This window comes from Dromaius novaehollandiae, chromosome 5 (assembly GCF_036370855.1).
Source record: "Dromaius novaehollandiae isolate bDroNov1 chromosome 5, bDroNov1.hap1, whole genome shotgun sequence".
NCBI lineage: Eukaryota > Metazoa > Chordata > Aves > Casuariiformes > Dromaiidae > Dromaius > Dromaius novaehollandiae.
In genome coordinates this window covers 18,445,792-18,469,119 of record NC_088102.1, presented here as the reverse complement: position 1 = coordinate 18,469,119, position 23,328 = coordinate 18,445,792, and the positions used below count along the sequence as shown (strand labels likewise).

Genomic DNA, 23,328 nt, shown 5'->3' with positions numbered 1-23,328 from the left:
AGTGCACAAATATGCTGAACTTGGGAAGAAAGGTTATGATCTATAGTGTTTTAGACTTCTATGCCTATGACCTTCTTGACAATCCTGGTGCTTTAGGATCCTAGAGTGATGAGCCAGAGAAGCAGAACTACGTTCTGACTGTCCCATGGTTCAGCCGGCTGTCACGTTTGGGTTCTGGTTCAGCTCTGTATAAGAGTCAGTGCCAAGTTTGGATCCAGCTCTGGATTTGGATGGCAACAACAGATCAGGATTGTTCTGATCTGGGGATTTGATTTTAGTCCAGTGTTTAGTGATAATATATAGTACTATAGTATATAATAGGTAGTACTAAATACCATGTGATAACAGAATGTCTTTCATGTGGCAAATACTATCTCTCATCTTGCTGTAAAGGTCATCAAGAATGACACCCAGATTCCATTTTCCTTCACAGTGCTACCTGTTGGATTCATATTTTCAAACTGGTTTTGAAATGGCTTTTGAAGTTGAAGATGTGATTTTGGGGGATGCTACCCAGATTTTGGCTAGCGCTTGTTTTCATATCCAGAAAAATGCAGTTAAAGCAGCATGTCTGTATAGTTCTTAATATATACCCGAAAAGACTGTGTCCCTGGTGTTAGAAGCTAGTTTGAAAATATAGCCATTTGCCATATTTGATGAGGAAACATTAACCTATATATTTGTGCACATACTCCTATAATACAAGTAAGTTAAGAAGCAAGAATTTAAAGTTGGAAGAATGACAGTAGTTCATTCTAACATCTGTTTAAAGCCTGTGAAATGTAACAAGATTCTTGAAGCTGTTTATAAATTATAAATTTTTAATAAATTTATAGTTATTTTTAATGTACAATATTTTAATGTATTTTTATATTTTTAAAATAAAAATACAAATTTATAGAAGATACATACACAGAAATACTTATTATCAATGGAACCTCTGTTTGCTGCAAACTTTAAAAACTGCTGTTTACTTCTGAAAACTTCAAGAAGAGAGATATTTAACCACTGTGAAACTTGTTGAACTTACTAGACATTTTAGAATGATGAAGAAACTTATGGCAACTGTAGGAGTTTTTCAAGAGCAATAAATGAAATTTTGGCTCATTATATTGCAGCAGTGGAAAAAATATTCAAAGAGTTTTTGAAAATAGCTCTGAAATGTAGCTCTGTTCCCACATCAGGATTTTTTAATGGATTATTTGCACAACAGACATACTTAAATGACATTTAAGGCTATGAATAATAAAAGAGCCTTTGCTTAAATGCTTGTGGGCCTTTAAGCTGTTAAAACAAGAAAGTTGGATTTTATTCTGAACATTTTACTCCCTTGCCTTTTAGCTGTAACTACTCAGTGCGATAACAAGATACATTTCTTTTTGGGAAAAAGTCCATGGGGACTGGTTGGATTTTGATTCTGCTGCTTAAAGAAAGCACCCTTTTTTATCACTGTTGCCTTCCTCTTCCTAAACAGTACAGCTGGTATGTCCTGTGTGACAAATTCTTCATGCCCTATGAGCAGTGATGTTTTTGGGCTTACTGAAAAAGCTTTATACTTAATGGCTGCAAAAGCAGATCAGAAATAAGGATAAGAATTGCACAACTGAGCAACTGAATTTCTCTATTTCAAGCTCAGAGTGGGACTGAACCAGAACCCTTATGCTCATAACCCTGAACCTTATGGGGCAGAAATGATATAAATATCTGATACACATATTCACATGGTTCACAAACAGCTTTGTCCTTTGTAATCTGGGATCTGAACAGCCTCTGAGCTAAAGAGCACCAGAAATTCAAGCCAGGACTTGGGTCTAAATTTATTAGGTGAACCGCATTCTGATACTCAGCAAGGTCAAATCCATATTCTAAATCCTTATAATTGGGGAATTTGAACTGTGGGCCAAAACCAGAGTGCTATGTTTGAACCATTGTAAGTTTATACAGTGGCTGATACTAAGACAGAAACTGGATAAAAAGGCAAAACAAAACATACCCTGTATTTAGTGTGGCAGATGGAAAGAAGGAAACTCCCACCCACTGTATGCAGATCTCTGCTAGATTTACGCTAAAACTAAACAGGCTTGTCAAGAGCCTTCCTTTCTGAAGAGCACGTTCAGAAATTTCTTTGAATGTTCTGCATGCCGAGCCTTCTTTCTGCCTCCTACGCTGAAACTCCATTACGCAACGTTTAACATCAGTGATAGAAGTACATGATGGAGAATAATCTTTCCAGCTACAAACAGAACAAGTTCAATGGATTCAGGCTGCTAAGAGAATGCTGATCAAATAATAGCAAAAATGCCCATTGACTTCCAGGGACTTCCAACCTGGTGTTCAAAATAGGTTGCTTGTGTTCAGCTTGCTATTTTAAAATAACTTTTACAAAATATTTTCCAATTTGGTTCGTATTCTCTTTACAGCTGAGTTTCTACGACAAACATTTCCTGGTGGACATATGCAGTCAAAGGAGTAATGGGGGAATAGTATGTAGTCTGAGAAATCCCATATGGTGATGGGGTTTTACAGGTGTAGCTTTTACTGTTTATTATACTTTTTATCTTTCCATGTTATGGACATGTTGACTGTGTTCTTTTCAGTGGACGTATCCACTGTTTTGGATCACATTCATCTCTGGTGTAATTCTGCTAGTTATAGTCGGATTGCACAAGGGATTTAATTTGCTCCTTTGCTCTGTACATAGCCTCAATATATCACAAGCTTAGGGGTGGCGGGGACAGTTGTGCAATGGTCGAAACAATTTAGTTCTTTATTTCTATGAACAAACATCACATAAAATCACCATACACAATGCATAGCACATTGATTCATTTAGTTCTTCCTTAATTTTCTCTTTGGGCAAAAGCATTTCTTTACATTACAGCATGAATATAAGTTTCATGCCTGCTCATTTTCAGTATTTTCACTTGAGGAATGACCTAAGGCTTAATAAGCATCTTACGGAAGAGCTCATACTTTCCTGTTTTCTTAGAGAAAACTCTGTATTTCCTGACTCTAGGTGAAATGTTTTACATAAGGAGTAGTTATAAATGTCCAGTGGCTAGTTAAGTCACCTTTGTTTTGCTGCCTTGGAGGAAAGCAGTTCTCTTGCAGGCATTTCAGGAAACCTTTCCTGGAAGACAGTAATTTTGAGATAGATTTGCAGCAAAGGTGTAGAAGTTTTGAAACAAGCCCTGGTAGCTCTCTTGTATGTCACAGAGCAAATTCAGCATGGAGTTATGATCTGCAGACAGTCTAGGTTCTCCCTACTTGGTTTGCACAGTCAGAGGACCAAACTGCAAAGATTTTATCTTGATTTTAGGAGACTTACTGGATTTTGAGTGTTGACTGTTCCCTGTATTCCCACTATAACATATGGGACAGGCACAAGCTCAGGTCTGAAAGTTTTCTAAATTTGGCATGACTGGAACTGTAATTTAGATATAGTCTCATTGCTATTCCTGAGGAGAATAGAAGGATGCGCTAACCAAGATACAAGATTACACTTGGGTGTCTCATCTGATGGGCCATAGCTCCATGTTAACAGGAAGGGAAGCCTTTAGTGCAAGCTCTCCATCCCTGCCTTACACTTTCCAAAGCAAGGATTAATTAATACCATAATATCTTTTCTGGAAATAATTGCCCTTGAAGTGGTGTGTTGGCTAGTGAAGGGATGGGTGATTGGTATCTGTTAGTAGACAGGGATAGAATACAATTTACTACCTTCACATCTCTAAATAGGAGCTGCAAAGTATGGCAAATGAAAATCAAGCAAATTAAAAGTTAGTACGAAAAAGAGGAATCAGCACTCTCATCATTTGTTTTTAAAGTCATACTAGATCTTAGGTGCTTTTCTGATATGATTTCATAAACGCTTTCATGACGGTCTTATCCCTTTTCTTGTACTGGACATTGGGTAACAGAGAACAAAAGAATCTGGCAAATATTTAAGGCACAATGAAAAAGCAAAGAAAGTACAGTTTATTAAAATAGACAATATGTCTGTCCATCTCTGACTGCAAGTTGACATGTAAGGCCTGCTTGATGGTAGCTATTTGGCACAAAACTAATTGTAGAAGTGTTATATATATATATGGCGAATGAATGACACCTCCTCTTATAAGCACCTTAGCGTGAGTTTAACTTACTCGTGTGAGTTACATTGACTTATAAGGTGAGCTATAATTGTGCTAAGGTGGTTTTAAGATAGGAATATCTGCACTATTAAAGAGGACTGAGATTTCCAGGAGTGCTCCCTCTTGACGTGACTCTGATCTTCAGAAGTCAATTTAAAAGAAATTTTATTGCTAGTCATTTGTTTCTTATAAGCTTTATCATTGACTTCAGGAACAGAGTTAAACCAACAGCAATTGCTTTTGGAAATCCCAATCCCTGAAAGGTACAAAACGTGTTTAAAAAAATAAAAGTACTGTGTGTGGTTTAACATATTTAAAAGGTGTATTATATTTTTATAGGCACATATGAAGATTATGAGCTAACCCTATAATTGCTAAACTATAACACTGCTTAAGCAGCAGTTTATTTCTATCTTTTAAAGTAGTGTGGTGGGTTTTTTCTTTTTTTATTTTTAGAAAATTGGAATAACATGTTTACAACATTCTTAAAACAACATAGCAAGCTGGTTGACACATAGCCTCTATTTTGATTCCCACTAAATCCTTTTTATTTTTTAAAATTATCTCTCCTTTAGTTTATAGTGAGTTTTGTTGAATAATAATGTAAGTAGCAGCAGAAATGTATGATAACACACTGTCTGATCTGTAGTTACATAACTGGTCTTGCTTGCTTAGCCCTTAGATTTTGAAGGTAACTATTTACCCAAAGAGTGTTTGTATTCATAAAGTAAAATGTTTCCTCCCAAAACATGGGCAAAATTAAAAACACACATAAACAACCATTATCATTAGCTCACAAACATATGCTAAAGACCATCTACTATATATTATTTTATAGCTTTTCCAAATGTAGTTTAGTAAACATTTTAGAAATATTATATTATTTCTAAATCCATGTGCCTGTTTAAGCTTCATTATCTCAAATGATACTGACTGAGTGGTCATGAAACAGTATCATAAAATACATACAGACATTATTTTGGTGCAATAAACATGTGATTTTTAAGACTATCTTAACAAACACACATGTTTATTCTTTGCTAAAACATGTTTCTGCAAGTGCCACACCTATATTTTACATGTTTTCAGTCAGTTGGTTCAAAAGATTTCACAGAAAAAAAAAACCCTCTCAAAATATTGTCACAGGAAAATACCAAGCTATTTTGGCAATGCTGTTTTTTCGTAGCAAGCACTTTTAATTCCTAGAATTTTGCTTAACTGTGAAACATGGGTAGGGCACTGAAACATGCATTTTTATATTTTTGCTCCTTATGAACCAGATAACACATGAGATGCAATGAAAATTTTCATAAATGTCAATTTTTAATTCTCCTATTTTGAAGCATGAAAATGAATGGTTGCTAGATTTGTAGACGCACTGGTTTTGGTAGAGATTGCATCTTATGTGGGATGTATCTGGTGTTTTATTATTTGTTTTATAGTGTCATTTCAATGTAATGTGCTGTTCTTTGTGTCTTTGTTGTCTCTTTTTTTTCTTTGTCCCCCCAACAGCATTTTGTCCCGCACAGGGAAGAAGGAGAATCAAGATGCCTCCAATTTGACAGTGCCCATGACCATGTGTCTTTTTCCTGTGCCATTCCCACTCACCCCATCTCTAAGACCACAGGTCAGTTCCATCAACCCTACTGTTACTCGCTCCCTCCTTTACAGCGTCCTGCGAGATGCTCCATCTGAACGTGGCCAGCAAAGTCGCGATGCTCAGTTATCAGACTACCCATCTTTGGACTATCAAGGACTTTACGTGACACTGGTGACACTGCTGGATCTAGTTCCCTTGCTACAACATGGTCAACATGGTAAGCAGGCCCTTGAACCCTTCCAGTACGCTTAACTTCAGTGCTGTGAATCCATGAATGATGCGTAAATACAGTAGAAGAGATGGGCCTAAACTGACCTGGATCTGGAATTCACATCTCCTGGGATGTTTTTATATCCAAGTGTTTGGTTTGACTTGCTTAAATAAAACATATTTTTTTGCTAACTGTGGATTTGGGTTTGAATTCTGAGGTTGACTAATTTTCAGTGATATGTTGGTGGTATGTAACTAAAATACAGTGGAATGTAACTAAAATAATACAAATGGGTCTAAACCATCTGGACTTTTAATTTGAATCTGCTGAGGTATCTTTGGAGTGGTCTTTTGGGGTGGCTCCCTTAAAGAGGCATGAACTACTTGCAAATGTATTATCTGGCCTATCAGGAATATGCAGATTGAGTGTTTTGGTGAAGGTCCGTCTCTGAACAGAACATAATACATGTTTGACTGAAGAAAAAAACTTTCTGAGCCTGGTAATAGAGATGGCTTTAAAATATTCCTGGGTAAAAAGAAAACAGTATTTCTGTCTGGCTTATAGAAAAGCCCAGTTTGCTTATATAACAAGGTTTCTGTGACTGTGCTGCATTTGTATTGTTTTCCTCAAGTTCTCCATATGTGCAGCTTGTTAGTCTGTGATTGTCCATACTGGCAATCAGGAACCCAGTGCTTTCACTGTTGTATACAAGCCAAATACTAATTGTCACCGTGCTATAGGCGGGGCATACTTACATGGTTCAGTACAGGTAGTATTGTGCCCCAGTCTGATAAATTACTGAAACTCTTTAGCAGGAAAGCTGCTTCTGTTGAATTCTAAATTCCTTTTGAATTGGCAGCACCATATTTTGAATAGAAGACTGCTGTCTTTGGTAATGATGTTATGATCTTGGAAAAAAGGGACTTGTAGGGAATTATAGACTTGTTGACTTAACTTTAATTTCTGGAAAAATTGTGGAGTTAATTATCAAAACAATTTTTTTAAGTAGGTAACATGATGATGATTAACGTTGAATGGGGACTTGTAAAGACCAAATAACATTGAACAAACATAATTTCCTTTTGTGGAAGCACAGTGGTCCTCCTGGTGGAGTTTTCTTGTCCTCAGTCAGGCTTTTGTTGCTGTGTTACTTGACATTCTAATAAGCAATCTGGGGACATATGGTCCCTACTTGAGTGAGCAAAACACTCCAAGAGTAATTACCAGTGGCTCATGTCAGCTGGAAGGCTATACGAAGTGGGTATCTTACAGGAGTCTATGCTGGGTTTCGTGTTATTAAATGTTTTTATTTTTTTTACTTGTCTGATGGAAATGAGAGAACACTTAGATTTGCAGGTGATATCAAGATGGGGTAATAGCATGTCCTCTGGGTGAAAGAAATCTAATTCAAAATGATCTTGGCAAATTGCATTCTGTTTTAAAAATTTCTTCAATTCAGTTAGGACAAATGTAAAGTACTGTATTTAATCAAGAGAAATCATATACAGAAATGAAGTGGGGCAATATGAGCTTGAGAACAGTACTACAGAAAGATCTGTGTGTTATTGCAGATCACAAGGCTGACCATAAGTCACTAATATGTTAATACCGTACTAGCAATATATAAATAGGGGTTTTGTGTATGCGACAACTAAGGTTTTTTTTTCATTCTGATAGCCTTAGCAAGGCCTTGCTCAGCTGGAGTAAAACCTTCAGATTTGTCCATCTAGTCTCAAGAAAGATATGGATCGTTTGAGAGGAGTCCAAGAAAAAGAAGTAAGAATGATTTGAGGTCTAGAAAATATGAACAGTGAGAAAAGCCTGAAAGAACTCGGTTTGTTTAGCTTAGAGAGGATTGAAGGGAGACATGATAATCATATACAAGTACATAAAGATTGCTGCAAGGAGAAATAAGCTATAACAAACTATTCTCTGGGATCACTTGGAGTCACCCAGAATAAGAGGTTTGCATTGCAGCAAAGGAGATTTGAAAAAAAAAAAAGGCCTTTTCATGATAAAGATGGTTCAGCACTAGGATGAATTGCCTGGAGGAGGAGTGAAACTTTCAATCTTGCAGATTTTTGAGAAAAGGGTAGATAAACATCTGCCAGGAATAATTGTGTTGACTCATACTTGGGGCAAGGGGAGGTCACTTTCTATTTCCTATGGTTCTGTGTACAGTGAATTGCAATTTATGAGAACTTGTTATTTATTCCTCCCTCAGCATAGCATTTGATTAAAAGAAATGTTTTTTTTATCAGCACAGTCAATATTGTTTGGGTAAGTACAACTGGTGCAGCAGATGGTCCTGAACTTTGGTCTAATCGGATTCTACAAAGTTGTCAATATGGTAAATATCTATAGCAAGAGCGAGAGACACTCTAGCATTAAGGATCTGGCTGTTGCACAGAAAACTTGCAAGAAGCATGAAAATGGAATGGTTACTTATTGTAACTCATACGATGTTAAACCTACAGATAGATCTCTAGGCACTTTACAAAGGCAAGTATAAATCATCCTAGTTACACAGGCTGAAGGCTAAAGGTTGCAGAGTGAGGAGTGAGTCAGTAACAAGAGAAGTTGCTCTCATGCAGGGAGAAGGCTTTGTGATGTACTAGAATCATCATACAGGTTCCAGCCTGGCGTTCATTAGGTACTGTAGCCTTTCTCTGAGGGTTACTGGCCCTAGGTTGATTTCTCATTTGAAAGAGGGTATAAATATGCCACAGTGGCCAGATATGCAATAATCTATCCCTTCCAAATAGATATCAAAGCTGCACTTCTCTTAAGTATCCCTTCCAAAGCTTATATTATAATTAATTAGAATAAGTCTGGAAATTCTGGATAAATAACCAGTTCCATTTAAGCCTTGACCATATTTGGCTTCAATGGCTAACAGTGAAAACAAGTTTCGCAGTTCAGTCGCATGTTATCTGAAAAATACAATGATGCTTCCTTCTGCATCAGTCCTCTAGGCTGGAGTCTCTATGTGGGGGGCATTTTGCAGCTCTCATAAGGATAATTAAGATCAAAATCTGATATCCTATGGCTGAGATGCTTTTTGCAAAAGTGGGTCTTTCAATACCAAATTCTGAAATTCTTAAATTATCAAATTCTTATTCTATTAGTTATTTCTAGTAATACCTCTACTTAAATCCAGACCTGTCTATGTAGAGGAGTTAATTTTATTGGCTGTGGTGTTCATATTCCCTTCAAGCTGTTTTGAGTACTGTTGAACAGCTGTTTCGCTCTCTCTTAGAAGGGGCTTAAAAATGGTGGGCCAAATCACTTGTCTGTTGTGTCTGTGGTTAAGTTTCTGAAATAACCTGAGGAGAAAGCTTGAATTTAAATGTAATTTTTTATGATAGTCTAGTAAAACAAACAGTACATAGTTTTATTTACTTTTTCATTGTAATGATTGTGTTTATTTCATTTTATTCAACAGATCTTGGGCAATCAATTTTTTACACTACTACATGCTTACTTCCTTTTCTCAATGATGATATTTTGAGTACTTTACCTTATACAATGATTTCAACATTAGCTACCTTTCCTCCATTTCTACACAAGGATATTATAGAGTATCTCAGCACATCTTTTCTGCCTATGGCTATATGTAAGTAGAACTCATTCTGGTATTATTCTGTCTCAGAAAATGGTACACTGCTATAATAATACTAGACTGTAGCAATGTTTGATTTGTCATAGAGTTGTAATAGGACATTGATCTACCTTATGTATATACAAGAATAATTCCATGTGAGTATTTTTCTGAGGGAAATAATTCTATAAACTTATGTATTTATTTATTTATTATGCTGTATTACTGTATGACTTGTTTCTTCATTTAAAGGGTGATGTTAAACTACTATAAGAAAAGCATTATTTCGAGGCTCACAGAGCTTCCAGTGACAGCAGTGGAAGTCCTGAATACAGAATCAATGGACAGAATGCTTCTAAAATGATTGAGCAATTGTGATGTGTAGCTTTTATGCCTGAACTAGATTTGGATGTACAAGAATGCCTTTTCTCTGCTCTGGATGCAGTCCTGAGCAACCTGCTCTAGCTGACCCTGCTTTGAGCAGGAGAGATTGGACTAAATGATCTCCAGAGGTCCTATCCAACCTCAACTATTCTGTGATTCTGTGAGAATGTCTTCTCCTTATTTGCATCCCAGACCTTTATAGAAAAACATGAACTTCTTTTGTACTGAGATCTACACTGAAGTCAGTGAAGTGCATGGAAGATGCTGTTACAACATGGAAAGAAGCATGGTCCAGAGTTTTAAGAATAAGATTTTGTGGAAATTTGTCACCTACATTTATTAGTTCTACCACTCGGTGGTCTTGGAGAAGTCCCTTAACTGTTCTGGACTTCAGTTTACCCATGTAAAATAATCCCTTGTAAGACATTTCAGTGAGGTTTTCTTTGTTAGCTTAGAAAGTTAGAAAGTTAGTTAGAAAGGTCTAATAACAATATGCAAATGCTACAGTATTTTTCATATGTATGTGCAGTAGGTGCTCTTTGGATTAAAGAACAGAATGTTGCACCAAACTCCTTTTCTCCCAGTACTGTCGTCTGTTAAAGAGCAGCTGATGTAGGTGACTTATCCTGCCCTGTGGATCTTCAGGTCTCTATAACTGTTCTCCAAAACAACCAATTGAGCTAAATTCTTTGTTAACAGAGCCTATTCCCTAGTTACCCTTGGCAGAGATAGCATCCAGATAACTGAGAGCAATCTTTGTTATGCTGCCTTTTCCTCAAACAGTTCTGTTTAGATTTTTGTGTGAAACCAGTCTGCTTTTCTTTAAATTTTGCTTCTAGTACTATGTGCCACTTTTACCCAGAAGACTACCTTTTTGAATGCCAGGCTAGAGCTCCTGGAGCATGTTTTGCAACATAAATCCATGCAAATAGAACTTGCCATAATAATTTGGGGATTGTTTTGAGTAGTTGGTAGTGATGAGGCATTGATCAGGCAGAGAATGGTTCCAGGGGAGCAGTAATTAAATCAGAGGTAATATGTATCACATGTATACTCAGGCATCTTAGGAATATTATATCAGTACTCTGGTTTGTGGACCTGTGTAGCAAAATGCTGGGCTGTTTTGCACCTACTTTTTTTTACTGCCATTGATTCAGGCAGCTCATAACTGCAGATAAAGGCATCCTTGTGTATTTTCTTTCTCTTTTTTTGTGGTTGAGATTCAAAAAAGAATGACTGAAGTCCAGTAAAGAGAGTCATAGCAATATTGGGGCATGGGGGGAAGTACCAGATGAGAGAGACAGAAGTCTCCTTTCCTCTTCCCTCTCTGTTCTCTAATCAGGTACTCTTAACTAGTGTCCTAGTCTTTCCTAGTCTACTCTTACAAGGTGAGTGTAGAACCTTTCCTTCCCTGGTGTTGAGCTCTGAATCAAGCTGAAAGGGAGGATGCAAGAGATGGTATGAGGAGCCAAATGGGAGTGATGAAAGCATCTCACTGAACTGGTAGCTACTCTTCTGTACCTGCATCCTAAATGCCTGGTATCTGGGCCCTGGCAGCCAGGCTTGGGAAAGTGCTGAAGAATGAGTGTGGGAAAGGACATGTGACATCTCTGTGTAGGAGGTTGCCTTCAAAGCCATATTGCCATATTATTGTTCTGGAAATAAACACCTACACTCTGCTGTTTTTTCCCAAGTATACTACTTGATGGTAACCAATGAACAGGAGACAAGCAGAACTCCAGCCACTTCATGTCAAGTCACGGCAGCTTAGCTACGCTTTAATATTATTGTTCATCGGTATCTTAACACACTTCATGTAACAAGGGAACTAGATTTTCCTGTGTGTAGCTATACTATAGCTTGAACTCATGCCATGTGCTCCCTGAGAAGTAGTCGGTACCCTACACCAAGAGCCAGCAGCTGCCACCAGCCCCAAAGCTTCACCAATATACCTCAATAGCAGGCCTTGCATTTTTCTTGTTTCCTTACACTCTACTTCCTCTTGCTTTTTGTAAGATGCAAATCCTAGGTGCATGTGACTGTACGAGTGAGATTGTTCTGACCACTCTGTGGCTTCTGAAGTGAGAGTGCCTGAGAAGATCACTGTCTTTGTTAATGGAGCTCTGAGAAAGAAATCTTGCAGGTCTGGGAAATCAAGTGTGGCACTCTGCGAGGCAATATTGTATTCAGTCACCTCTTTCTTCTTTCACTCAAAAAGAGCTTTCACCCCCTACAATATAGAATGGTTGTTCTTTTATTAATGATGTGATACCTTGGGAATTTTATTTGCATCAGTTGGAGTCAGAATTATATGATATTCTTGCCTAATTTGCCTTCCTGTACACTAGGAAAATTTTTTCCCCTTTCTTTTAAGTGGGATCCTCAAAAAGGGAAGGTGTTCCAGCTCATGTCAATCTATCTGCATCATCAATGCTAATGATTGCAATGCAGTACACATCTAACCCAGGTATGTATAAATAGGAAACATGGTATCATTCTTTCCAAAAGCTATGAGTCGTGAGATACTATGTTAAATGCTACAACCTGAAATGTTAAAATGATGGAAAAATCTGTCTCACCATCCAACGCAAGATGAAAAATAAGTTATTTTAGTCAAAACTGGCATTTCCAAGCATATTGTCTGAAGTAATTATTATGCCGATAAGAGATCTCATTGTGGTGAAGAGATAGTATTGAACCCAGGATTAGAGACTCTGAACTAGTCTTGCTTGACATCAGAAAATGGCGTTGATTTATGGCATCAGTGTTTGAGAGAAGGCAGCACTAACTTTGACTATAGAAACTCACAGAAACGGTTTGATTGTCTTATATTCCAATTCAAATCCTCCCAAGTTCACAACTGGCACTGTTTTTTAAAGAAGACAGGTAATGCTGGCCGCAGGCTCAGAACAGAAGTGTAATTAATTTAATTGTAATTAGAAATCTCTGAATACAAATGCTGTTTTCTCTTACTGTGGTGCAGCCCCAGTTAAATCAGTGCAGTTACACAATGAAATCAAAACATAATTTAATCTGAGGGAGCTGTCACATTTCACAATAGACAACTATCTCCCAGTTTAGCTATCCATTTAGCTGGGTAGGTGGTGGGGGAAAACTCCTCCCACTGCAGTGTGTGCATGAGAAGTTTGACGTCATGCTAATTTAGATCACAATGGTAAATAAAAGCAGCAAACTCTTTAAAAAGCTTTTTACACAAGATAGTTCTTTCATTGAATGTTCTATTTTTGGTTCCCAATTCCCAGCTATCACAGGAAAATTTGGTCCTGTGGTTTTGGGAAGTCAAAAGGGTGTTTAGTGGCTGATTTGGCTAGCATGTTTACTGCAGAGTGGCTCCTATAGCCTGTGGCATACAAGGGAATGATACACTGTTGCATGCAGTTTCCATTGCTGTCTCAGGATGAAAGACAAGGTATTCACTTATAGCTTTTTTTTTTTTTTTTTTGTTAGCACACCCTTTAAAATGAAAAGTAATTAAATGGAGTGTAGAGCTTTGGACTGACAAAGGAAAACCAATCAGCTAATCACACCACTTCCGTAACTTGAGTTTCCATTTCAGTATTATGTCTATACTGTCTTTTCTCTCTCAGTGTATCACTGCCAGTTATTGGAATGCCTCATGAAATATAAGCAAGAAGTATGGAAAGTAAGTTTGTGATCTTATATGCTTTGCAGAAATGACTGTATTTGGACTGTAATGAAAACCAGATGGTTTGAAACTTGGACTAACTGTGTGCCAAGAAGTCATAAGTGATCTTTTTATCCATTCTCCTTCTGAGTTACGGAGAGGAAGGTCCCTCTGACTTTAGTTTGCAGAAGCAGCTCCACCTTTTATACAATGGAGCTCTAGTTTGGTGGGGCTCCAATAGGCAGAAGTTTAATAACCACCAGTCTTCTAAGTTCATGTGGGACTGAACTTTCACCAGGATTCTTTGTGAGTGTTGTCTTAGCCTGAATCTGATTTGGGTCCAGTTATTTATCCACCTCACACCTTTTTGTTCCATGGCTAGACAGAAGCTTCATTTGCTATATATCAGTACAAAATATGTGCGTGGGGGTGGTGGTAGCTGTTGGATGTCCCAGTCGAACTCAGAAACCTGTTGTACTACATTCTTTATGAACACCTTGTTGAAATTTGTAAAAGCTGCTTGTAAAAGCTTACAAAGGATGATTGATGAATGTAATATATATATTTTTGTGTGTTCAGGTATCTTTGTAAACATAAATAGTATGTATTGAATTGTGTTTTCTATCTTGAAAAATAAACACCTTGTATCTGTCTTCACTTAGGATTTACTGTATGTAATAGCATATGGCCCATCTCAAGTTAAACCTCCAGCGGTACAAATGTTGTTTCACTACTGGCCCAATTTAAAACCCCCTGGGGCAATCAGTGAGTACAGAGGACTACAGTACACAGGTGAGTGTAGCTATTTTTGTATAAACCAAAATAAATATTATGCAGGAAATGATAGAGAATGTATTAATGTCAGATGCTTACAGTTATAAGATGTGTTTTGAAATCTTTTGTGCTGTAAGTCAGTATTTTCTTAAGTACAAACTATCCATTTCTCTGTGTTTTCAGAAGATGATGTTGCAGAAAATAATAACTGTGATCATGGCCAGTAAATATGTTGTGTTACTTCCAATACTAACTGAACAAAAACAAAACAAAAAAGAAGAAATAAATTCAGCATTCCAAATGGTCCATAAAACTGTTTTTTCAGCTTCACGAGGATTCTGGCTTATGTTTCTTTCAATTATCGCTCTGGTTGCTGTTGCTGTGCCAGCTGCTATTGCGGCTGCTGTTGCTAAGACTCCTTATCTGGCTGTTACTGTCAAAAAAGTCAGGTGGTGTCAGGTGCAGTCAGTTTAATGGATAAGTTCCCAAGGCCGAGTATAGGGTGAGAATGAGAGAGAAATTCAGCAAAACAGCTGGAGCTGTGTAGGCAGGTGGCCTAAGGTCCTTTGCCTACTGAACTTCCTGCTCATACTGATGGGATTGTGCTTCTGCTGGTGGGGGGAAGGAGGACACTGTCCTGCAGCTTGCAAGTCGCTTTTCCAGTTTGTCTGTCTCTGCGCTTCACATACTTTTTGTCATTTGGGATATGATTTGTTCACTCCTAAAATATCTGCACTAGAACAGCACCTTTTAAATAGTAAAAATGAAGCACTGGAAGGGATCTTAGGATAATCCCTAGAGCAACTTCAAATACGCCTTGAACATTCTTGATAGATGTTTGTCTGATCTGTTCTAAAGCCTACCATTGAAGGGCTGATCTTTCTTGATTTTTTTTTTCTCTTGAATCATTCTTCTTGTACTGCTCTGCATCATTTCTTCTCCATGCAAGCAGGTCTGTAAAGTAAGGATGATGCTCCAGCTGAACCCTTACCAGCTCTGAGTAGACTGGAATAGTTTTTCTCTATGTAAATTCTCTGTTATTGTATCTCAGAATGAGATTTTTTCTGCAGTCACGTGGCACTGACTTTTGGGCACTCCATACAGCATCCAAGAGATGCCACTTGAACACACCTTTGTTGTTTACTTCCTGTCATTACAATGCTCAGGCTCCTTCCCTGGCTGGACTGTTTTTACTTTCTCATGGCTGTTTGCATATTGCCTAGCAATGTTATTAAATGTATTGAGCGACATCCTGCTCTTGGAGAGGAATGGTAATTAATTAATTCAGGATCTGCTGGAAGCAGGAAGGAGTTAAAAAGGGTGTATTTGTCTCTTAATTTTTCCTTTTCTTTGGGTTCATGGTTCATTTCATAATTAAATCTCTAACGGGTCAGGAGACGTGTAATCTAGGTTGTTTATTAAAATTACTATGCTTTGTGAGGTATATGGTTACATTGCCTCTCATTTGTATAGCACTTAGTGCAAGAGGATATTGATCTTATTTGGTACTACTAGTCACAAAGAATATAAATATCTTGTCTCTGTTTATTAATCAGCTGTGTTTTGGTTTTGCAGCCTGGAATCCTATTCATTGCCAGCACATTGAATGCCATAACGCAATTAACAAACCAGCTGTAAAGGTACTCCTATTTCTTCAGGGCTCAAATGCAACCTGCTAGAAGCAGGGGAGTGGGAGTTCGGTGCTGTGATTTGAGCCCAGCTATATGCCCTGTTTAAGTGCAGGTGACCAAAGGCAGGTGCTAAGGGAGTGGCATGGCCTGTGGAGACTAAAGGCACCAGAACTTTGTGAATATGTTCTTTGGCTGCCTAAAGCAAGATGGAATATTTCTTCCAGCTTCTGTAAGCTGAGTCTTGATATTAATTGTGAGGCTGGTTGCAGAGTGCTTTGCAATATTCTCAGCTGGATTCTAGCTAGTCGATATAAATATTTTCTTGAACATATTCGTTTGTGTGTGCCTGTGTGCCCAGATGATATTATATACACAAAATTATGTGTCAGTTACAGAGATGCATGTACACATTGGTATCTGATTGAGGTCATATGGTTCTTTATATTGAAGAAAAGTTCATTAACTCTGACTGATCCTTTGCTTGGAGTGGGCTCTATAGCAAAGAGCAACAAAGCTTTACTTGCCTCTTTTAAAGCCCCCTTTAAAGGAAGTAAATGATATCTTCCCTGTTTTCATACAAGATAACAAAAAGTAAAATGGTTTGCCCAGGATCATAGAGTGGTCCAGTGGCAGAGGCAGGAATAGCATCCCAAGTCTAGAGCATACTACTGTTAGGAGTACTAGTTAGTTTTATTAGATCTGAATTTAATTAGATACGTAGACCTGACCAGTGTTCCTGGCATCATTCAAATACTAACATAATTACATTAGTCAAAGTTCTTCGGTGAGCTTTTTCTGCTGGGGGATGATGGTGACACTAGATCTCACAAATCTCACAGAGGACCACCTCTTTCCACTCCAACCATTCTCCATGATCCCTTTTCCACTCCATAGGAAAAAAAGCTGGAAGGTGTTGCTTCATGTCCTAAAGATCACTGGATTCAGGCTAATCACTAAGGAGAGCAAAATATCAATGAATCTTACAGTTCCAAGCTTTATAGATGAAATATTTCAATATTGTGAGTGATCTCTTGGCTTAACTCTGTATGACAGAACCAGTCTTGTCTGTGTAGTAGTAGATCAAATGCAGCCTGTTATCTCTTGGGTAGAATAATGTAAATCTGGTTAACAAAGATGAGAAACATCAAATGAGCCATTTGTCTTTGCAAGTAACATCTTGCACTTGGACGGACTAAGAAAAAATTTGATTTAAGTGGTTAATAGAAGTGAAGATGTTGTGTATGCATACTACTGTTCAACTTTCCCTTAATACAAAGCACTTAACCAAATGTGTATGTTCATATTGTTATGTAATTGGCTAATGCATAGAAAGATAAAAGCTAATGCAAGAGAAAGAGCATTCTTTCTGAATTCGGAAAATAGCAGCCTGAGGGCTGCTGCTGAGGGTCTATAATTCTCATTTTGTCACCAAAATTGTGCTGTATAGCCAATAACTATAATGACAAAAATTAGATTTTGCTAAAGGAGGTGTTACTGAGATAGAGAAATCTAGACTTTTGTCTTACCCAGTTCTAAACAATGAATCCTCTAAGTGATTGTCTTTTTGGAGGGGAAAAAACCCACTAACTGATAGTGACTGTGAAATGTAAGTAAACGTAAATGTGTAATATAGAATATGCTTATAATTCAGAGAGTGAAAACACTGATACTGGAACATGCCCTCTTCTCTTCCCATAGGTTCTTATTCTTAGCTGCCTCTCTTAGATACCTCTCTTTGGTAGAAATAATTTGAGATCCCGTGCTGCCAGATCCTGAGTGCCATCTTCCGGAACACTAAATATTCTCAACAATTACCAAAACTGTGTTGTATTGTATGTTATAGCATTAATGAGTTGAACACTGTCTCAGTGAACTTCCACAGACAGATGTATTAATTCTTTTCTTCCTCTGTTTTTCAGATGTGCATTGACCCTTCCTTGTCTGTGGCCTTGGGTGATAAACCACCTCCCCTGTATCTTTGTGAAGAATGCAGCCAGAGAATTGCAGGGTAGGTAAACTAAGAGATGGAAAATGGCCAGGTATAGTCTGTTAAACTCCACAGTTTGGAACAGTCTGCTGCAGAAGACTGTTACGCTTTTTTCAGTATGACTTAGCATATAATTTATATAGATAACCCTATTGAAATGTATGGAGCAAACTGCCGCCCTGTATGAATAAGGGTTATGGAAACTGACCCCACAAGATCAGCATTAGCTTGGACAGTGGAGAGTTTTAAAGGCTGAATGAATGCTATGAAATTTCTGAATTGACGCTGTGGGGTGCACCGACTACGTTAGGGGAACCTCATTATGTACAACCTTTTGCTCATAAAATGTTTTCTCTTGTCATTCCTCAGTAGTCATTAAAAGCAAAGCATTACAGTGAAAGTTCTTTTACAGAGGCTTCATTACTTTTCTGTACTTCAGAATATTCTCTAGAGTATACTGTGAAGCAGCAGAGTAAAGAGTTGAAACTGGTCCAGACTTGTCTAATACATGAAAGGAATACATCCTGAGATGAATTAACCTAAGTTTTTTTATATTGCTTATTTGGTATGCATAAATTTACAAGATCTACTAATTCTCAAAGGGACTTCCAATCGTTAGTTCAAATGGACAAGGTTGCAGTTAGTTCAGAAGCTACACATTGTTGTTTTTGGCCCTGGTTTAACAGACACCTGTGTATCACACCAGCTGTAGGAAAAGCAATTACATCTTGTAGAAGTCACCTTGGTTTTTAAGTCATCATTGATTTAAAGCTTCAGAAAAAGAAATTAAATTTGCTAGAAGCATAGCTTTTAAGGAGACTCACAGAAAATGGTACTGGTAAAAAATTTTTTTCCATGTTTGTCTGTCACTCTTCGCTATCATTTTATAGCTCTCAGACTTCCAGAGCACACAGTATTTTCATTTGCTAAATTAAAGCCTTAAAAGTAATTTTTTGAAAGCCTTGAACATGATGGACTAACACCAATACAGTGGTAATTTGTAATAAGCAGGGCACAACGAAGACAGGTAATGTAAAGCAGCATACAGTTATAAAATTATGTTTGTAGAAAAGCCGTTTCAGAACAGCTTTTCTATGTCAAATAATGTCAATCCTACCACATTAAGTTAGATAACTTCCCTCTCTGCAAAAATAAATGCATACATAAATAAAGTAATGACAAGCTAATTAGATACTTTTTTTTTTTTTTTTTTTTAGGGATCACAGTGAATGGTTGATTGATGTTCTTCTGCCGCAAGGTAAGAGATAGTTTAAGGATAGGTACAGACTGATCATAATTGTACAGCCTGATGCTTATTGATATTTTTGCATACTGTATCATTGGAAATGCTGCACTATGTTTTAAAGGAATATTGTAGGATTTTAAAGTAGCTTGTACTTAAGGCTGACTAATGTTTGTAAAGTTCTATAAAAAAAAATTAACTAACTAACTAGTCCCCTACTTGAATTAAGTAATACTATGCAACTCTTCATATGTGAGGAAAGAGAGACAATTGGATGGATTTTCAAACAAACATCCACAACTGATGCCAGATTTTTTCGAAACATTCATGCCCAGCACAGGTGTCCAAAAAGGGGCTAGTTCTTCCGGAAACCTGGCTCTGATTCTAAAGCTCTTAAAGCTTCTGAAAATCTATCCTAACAACACAAGGCTGCAAAGGGTATCAAAAAAGGGGTATAAAATATTTTTGAATCGTACAGTCATTGGTCCAGTCATGGTCAGAGAATCTGATATTGCTGTTAACTACTAAAATACAGACAAGGCTTGTTGATAGACCAATTGGAATTCTTTGCCTCTGTAAGCACGGTTGCATATTCTCTAAAATATCCTGGCACAGAGTGAACAAAGATACTCCCTGTCTTTTTTCTGCAAACTGAAAATTCTTGAGTACTGGAGATTTTTTTCTTGCTGTCTCCTTTTAATTGAAGTCTGATGTAAATTTTGGAATGTTTCCTTTACCTAGAGAAGTACTTCTCTTTACTCACACACCCATGTTTACTGAATTAGATATTGCAGGGGCAACAGACTGAATAGACATTGCCTACCAGTTAAATCTGCAAACATTTTTATATGGAGTTATAGCCATTCTGTCTGTAGTCCATATCTACATTGTTAATCCAAACTCACCAATCTTTCATCCTGCAAACTTTGACTGGCAGTGTGAACCCACCTGAGCAGTGTCTCCCCCAGCATGCTAGTCATATTAGCATCCTGAGAGGCTTACTGTTACAGCCTGTCTGTGAGGCACAAGCATACGCAGAAGGTGGATGGCATGTGGAGCACACTGTGTTTATTACTACCCTAGGGCTGTTCTTTCATTCCATCATAGAAATAGCCAGTAGGCCTGAGTATACAATGTCCTACCTCATGCAGTCAAAGAAGCTTAGAGATCTTACTAATATCTGGAAACACAAATTTAGCCCTGGGCATTTCCTTGTAACAATTCCATTTCCCTATGGTTGCCATAGTGAAACAGAAGGATCATCATTCTTTGTTGATGTTTTGTATGCCTTCCCCTTACAGCTGAAATTTCTGCTATATGTCAGAAGAAGGTAAGATTAAGTAGTCATCTGTGTGATGAGGCATGATTTGATGTTGTGTGTAATGTCATTCCATTACTGTATTTTTTGTTTGTTTGTTTGTTTGTTTTTTTAACTATTCCAAGTTTTCACAGTGTATCCATGAATGCATTTGTTGGGGAGGGGGGAGAAGCGAGATTTTTTAAGTCCAGGCCCAATGATAGGCCTGTGCTCATCTTCCTTGAAGTTCAGCGACAGTTGGCATCAGGAGTTTGTACATAGCTGTAGCGAATTTGGAAACAGCTGACACTTGAACCATTTCCCCCGTGCTGATTCTCATCACTGTTTTTGATTCTTCTTCCTGATACCTGTGGCCTAATACATTTTTTTTTGTTTTCTAGAACTGTAGCTCACATGTCAGAAGGGCTGTTGTCACATGCTTCTCAGCAGGCTGCTGTGGCCGCCATGGCAACAGACCAGTACGCTATTGCAAAAGATGCCATTCGAACCATCACAGCAGTGAAGTTGGGGCAGCAGCAGAAACCCATCTTTATCAGACCTCCCCGCCTCCTATCAATACCCGGGAGTGTGGGGCAGAGGAGCTGGTGTGTACCGTAGAAGCTGTGATCAGGTAATATGTCAGTTTATAAAGTGTCAATATATAAAGTAGGATCAGGCTTTCATGTAAATATTCCCTGAAAATCTTGTGCAAATTGATCCTAGTTTCATCAGGATAAGTTTGAAGCAGGAGCGCTGAATTCCTGCTGCTATAGCGGATCAACTGTGAGAGTTGTCCTTATGGAATAATTCAGCCTTGAATCCTAGGACTTGATCTTATTTCATTATTGTGCTCAGGAAAATGAGGATATCAAGTGCTTTAACCTCTAATTATCGTTAACCTCTAATTACCTGCATCCTGTGCTGGAAAACTATATTGACTGACCACAAGCTTGTTTTGTAGCTTGCTGAAGGAAGCAGAGTTCCATGCTGAGCAGAGGGAGTATGAACTCAACCGCAGGAGACAGATGGGCCTCTCTTCTTCCCATCACTCCCTGGACAACACAGACTTTGATAATAAAGATGATGACAAGCATGATCAACGCCTCCTGAGCCAGTTTGGAATCTGGTTCTTAGTAAGAAATTCTTGCTATTTTCTTTTTTTTTCTTTCTAAAGTCTCAATTTCTCTTTTCTTTATAGCACTTGGATTCAGTTGGACACTTCTCTGTTTTGTAAAAAGAAGGAAGGAATTCTATGAAGCTTTCAGACTTGGAGATTTCAGAGCTAGTGTGGGTGGAAGTGCTTGCTGCCTACTCTTGACTCCTGTGTTGAATGTGTAATAGGGCTGTTCACCCTCTCAGTTTCTCATTACTTTTTATATGCTTTCCAGCTTCTGCTTACTGGTGACCTCTGCTCAATGCCATTATTTTAATCCAAAAGGGCAATCCCTTAAAGATACATCTTTTACCATCCATCTTTAAACATCAGTCTCTAGAAACTTAGCTTTTCGTTTTACCTCTGAATAGGCCAGAAGGGGTCTTAGTGGGCTGCTTTCCTTCCTGCCTTCGGAGTGGTCTAGCTGGATCAGTCCCAGTCACTTTGCTCCAGCTAGTTCACCTGGGATGGGTTGACAGAATGAAGCCCTGCTGCCTCCACCCCTCACTGTAGCTGGCAGAAATAATTCCTAAATAGCAGGGCTGCCACCAGCTAGTTCATGAGCAAGCCAGTCTGGGGCCTTATAGGTCCTGGCAAATCAAACTTTCTTCTCAGTCTGTCAGTGACAAATGGGCAATAATGGGACCCCTGGCCAATCATCTAAACAGAGATGGGAACATCGGAGTGGCAGGTCTAGAGCCCCACAGTGCCAACAAAACTGCTTCTGGAAGAGCAGCAGAAAAAAAGACTTTCAAATGAAAGCAAAGTGAGCAAACTCTGCATTCTCCTTGTATCTCGTGGGTTTTGTTGCTTCATGTTATTTTAGCCTTCACTTAGATCTGTTGGGTTGGACTCTGCCTTTTAAATTTTTTTTAATTGTGCCATATTCATCTGTTCTGCTTCAAATAATGTTTTGTAAAGACTGAAGGCCTCTCTCTGCAGAAGAAATAGAATCTAAGTGACAACAGAACAGGTTTAGTTACACTGTGTTGGTAATGTGTCTTATCCTTGACACTAAGAGTATATCTTTCTATGACAAGAAGGGTAGCTCACTAATTTCATTCTTTCCTTATGAAATCCTTTGATCTCTCCATAGGCAGTACTGGCAGAGATGACAGCGCTGATAGTGAGAAATAGTGGATTGTTGTTTTTTTTTTCCATTAAAAGAATGCTTTTCATCTAGGAATTGCACAGAGCTCAAGAGTTCCTATCAAAAAGGCTGAGAATGCTTTTGAGTTACCACTCAACTGAGATGGGCACCAGAAAGTAGTCAAACAGCTTAACTTAAATCTATAATGAAGTGGAACAATGAAGACACTATTTTGAATTGGCAGGGGTGTTGTTAGCAGTTGCATTCCCAGAAAAGCGTAGAGGAAAAGTGCTTGTGAAAAGGGTTCTGGTCTTCTCTGGGAGGCAGCGCTGTAAGCTGTTTTCCATGAAGTGATATGAATGCTTCTTCTCTCTTCATTTGCTGCAATGCAGCAATCACTGGTTTGAGCTTGCCAATTGCTGGGAATATAGTGTTCACTAGGAAGTAGCACCTAACAGCTGATAAGTGGTTAGAAGACACTTCCTAAATCTCCTGTTTGTTATTTGCCATTCTATTAATGCTCACTTTGGATTTAGTACAGCAAGCTGACTTGAAAGTTTCTCTGCTGGCCCCAGAAG

General features: G+C 38.1%; 1 protein-coding gene across 6 annotated transcripts in view; it reads left to right on the top strand.

Moving 5' to 3' along the window:
* UNC79 (unc-79 homolog, NALCN channel complex subunit) overlaps window positions 1–23,328 on the top strand; it is a 111,206-nt gene that overhangs the window by 6,022 nt on the left and 81,856 nt on the right. For 4 of the 6 annotated variants that reach the window (XM_064512150.1, XM_064512148.1, XM_064512147.1 and 1 more), the window contains exons 3-13: window positions 5,646–5,950; window positions 9,390–9,560; window positions 12,304–12,396; window positions 13,538–13,593; window positions 14,238–14,367; window positions 15,925–15,989; window positions 17,900–17,988; window positions 19,185–19,225; window positions 20,512–20,540; window positions 20,909–21,138; window positions 21,469–21,640. In XM_064512150.1, coding sequence (XP_064368220.1) covers window positions 5,646–5,950; window positions 9,390–9,560; window positions 12,304–12,396; window positions 13,538–13,593; window positions 14,238–14,367; window positions 15,925–15,989; window positions 17,900–17,988; window positions 19,185–19,225; window positions 20,512–20,540; window positions 20,909–21,138; window positions 21,469–21,640 — 1,381 coding nt within the window. Of the gene's footprint in view, window positions 1–5,645; window positions 5,951–9,389; window positions 9,561–12,303; window positions 12,397–13,537; window positions 13,594–14,237; window positions 14,368–15,924; window positions 15,990–17,899; window positions 17,989–19,184; window positions 19,226–20,511; window positions 20,541–20,908; window positions 21,139–21,468; window positions 21,641–23,328 lie in introns of those variants that run through there. The other 2 variants (XM_064512149.1, XM_064512152.1) reach the window with 2 other exon arrangements.